At 36.3% G+C, this 2,819-nt stretch overlaps 1 protein-coding gene across 1 annotated transcript in view; it reads left to right on the plus strand.

The window, feature by feature from the left end:
* LOC118745535 (cuticle protein 7) overlaps nt 1-2,819 on the plus strand; it is a 13,253-nt gene that overhangs the window by 3,543 nt on the left and 6,891 nt on the right. The window contains exons 2-3 of the mRNA XM_036479023.1: nt 2,502-2,652; nt 2,735-2,812. Of these exons, the coding sequence (XP_036334916.1) occupies nt 2,502-2,652; nt 2,735-2,812 (229 nt within the window). The remainder of the gene's footprint in view (nt 1-2,501; nt 2,653-2,734; nt 2,813-2,819) is intronic.

Genomic DNA, 2,819 nt, shown 5'->3' on the forward strand with positions numbered 1-2,819 from the left:
TAAGTCAGCTCAGCGTGCGCTGGGCAAAAGCCTTGGAGAGCAAGGTGGCTAAGCCTTTTTGACCACGTGAAGGGAGCTCTAACTTGTGAATAGTTTAAAAAGGCCATCAAAACCCTAAGAATACAATTCTGAACGCATGAAAAACATTTTGTGAAGTTGTACTCTAAGTTTCAAAGCACAAACAAACAAAACAAAACACACAAAAGCATATAAATAAATATGTTTATTAAGTGCAAGGTAACACAAACTTTACAAAAGAGAGTTTGAATTTAATGCAAAAATATTTTATAAAATCTTTAGTAATTTCTACGGTTTATATTATTACAGATACAGTTTATTGATTTTGGCAAAAATTTTGTTTTTAATAAATACCACGCATTTACTTGTATGAAGTGGGAAAAGATGAGTATATTTTCATTCCGAAACATTACATTTTTTTTTTGAAGTTAAACTTCTTTAGCGGCGTTTGGTTGGTTGGGAGTAAATTGGCAAATTCAACGGAAATTGCACACGGAAATGGTGCAACGGAAATGATTTTTTGATCGATATTTATCGATTTTGTTACCGAAATTTATCTGTTTTTTATCGATATTTTTATCGATTCTGTTGTCGATATTTATTCACTTTGCTATCGATATTTATCGATTTTGTTATAGATATTTTTGTCGATTTTGTTATGGATATTTTTATCGAGTTTCTAATAGATTTTGCTTCCAATATTATTATCGATTTTGCTATCGAACTTTTTATCGAATTTTTCATCGATTTTGTTATCGCTATTTTTATCGGTTTTGTTATCAGTATTTTATTGGATTTACTATCGATTTTGTTAACGATAGAGTATAAAGATAAAAATGAAGATAAAGGAAAACAGAATAACATAAATGTAATTAGAACGAACAGGGGTAGAGGTAGGGATCTAGATAGAAAAAAGACAAAAAAGGTAACCTTAACCAAAGGCACATGTATGTATGTATGTACATATGTATCTGTGTATATTGGTAATGAGACAAAATAGATATGTATGTAACGTAAGTTTCACTTCTCCAGTGTGGTCCAGACGCACTTAATTTTTTTTTTATCTGTGGCACCGTCCTCGCTGGAATGACCTATGTATATGTACATACATAAAAAAGCAAACGTGTTTTCTTTACATCGCTTTTGCGTCTAAACTTTACTTTTAAGGTATAAAGATTTATGTATACATACATCAATCGAAAGGTAGTTTCATGTTGAATAAATAAAAGGTGGTAGAACCTTCCACTTAGGCTTAAATTTAGGCTTGGACTTTCTACTACAATCCCTAAAAATACCATCCCTGCACTTTAACCCTAAGGTAATTTTTTGAACAGCAAAAACTGATTTTGGCGCAATTTTTTGTTTTATAGTAGCATAATTTTCCAGTTTTTTTTTATTGTTCAATACATGACAGGGGATGGGATGGTATTTTCAGGGATAGGAGATTGTAGCTTTAATTTAAGGCTAATTGGAAGGTTATATCATCTTTTTACCTCGTTTTTCTCTAAATCTGTGCCTGTTGGAAACTTTATACTTCCAAATTCGTAATAAGCACAAAAATGTCCTTAAAACACAGCTTCAGTATTTGTCTTAGGTTCGGGTTTCAGGATTTCTGCACCGTCCATCAGGCAGAGGTGGCAGCTTTAAAATAGCCAGCCAAATGCCTACGCATCAGTGTATTACGGGTTAGAACGGTACTCAAGGCCCTTGGATCGCTCATTGCACGATCGCACCTGCCTAAGGGTTTTTTACATGCAAGTTGTTTTGGGTTCCTGGATACAGTGATAATGCCGGATATTGAAGAGCTGTCTAATTGGCTACATACGGTACCCTTGTAGTCATCTCCACGGTGAGGGAGCGCATGGAATTTTTTTTGCAACTTTCGTACCACTCCTGGTTACATGGGCTTACGGTCGGCTCAGCCATCGCTTTACAAATGCCTTGGCATGTAAAGTTGCGAAGTATTTTTGGCCAGTGGTTGACTAAGATTTTCTAGGGGTAAACGCCGTCTTTGAATTCTTACAGATGTAATGATCGTACAACGGTCTTTGGTAACCCGTGCGATGCGATTTAATATCATTACGGGTCCCTACTGTCACAGCTGTCTACAGTACGAGGTGAAATCAGCTCAGCACTTCTTCCTTAGCGGCTTGGTTTTCACTAGACATGTTTAAACACTTCAACTCATATTTTATTTTGAGCACCCAAAAATATTCCTAACTTCACACGTATATAATTCTAATGTCTAAGTGAGTCCCTCTTTGGGCTGCCACTTAACTTAAATTAACCCATCATTAGGTAATAGCTCAAAATATTTTCGGTGCAACTGAGCTTATAACTTGTTCTCGGAACTACTATGTGTAACTATGCCTTGAGCTTTTAATTCGGAAAAAAATGCCCAAACTGGCATATCTCTATGTTTGTCTTCCAATTCTTACTTTCAACTTTAAGTAAACTTAGTATGTAACCTTCTTTATTTTCAGATACTCTTTATAACAGCAACATTTGCTTTAACCCATGGTGGTGTCATTGGCCCGTATGCCGCACATTATGGACCACACGGCGCTAGACCGCTACACTATGCACCCTATGCAGCACCTCATGCACCACTTCCAGGGCCATATGTAGCACCAGGTAAGTTACTATTCAGTTTTATATAAAGTTGTATTTGAACGCAAAAAGTGAATACCCTTTTCTTCGTTCCTTATCCATCCAGCACCAGCACCAGCACCGGCTGCCCCTGAACCCTATGATCCAGCACCAAAATACTCTTTCGGCTATGACATTCAAGATGGCTACAC

Source organism: Rhagoletis pomonella, unplaced genomic scaffold, assembly GCF_013731165.1.
Source record: "Rhagoletis pomonella isolate Grant_MI unplaced genomic scaffold, Rhpom_1.0 Rhpom_scaffold_00001, whole genome shotgun sequence".
NCBI lineage: Eukaryota > Metazoa > Arthropoda > Insecta > Diptera > Tephritidae > Rhagoletis > Rhagoletis pomonella.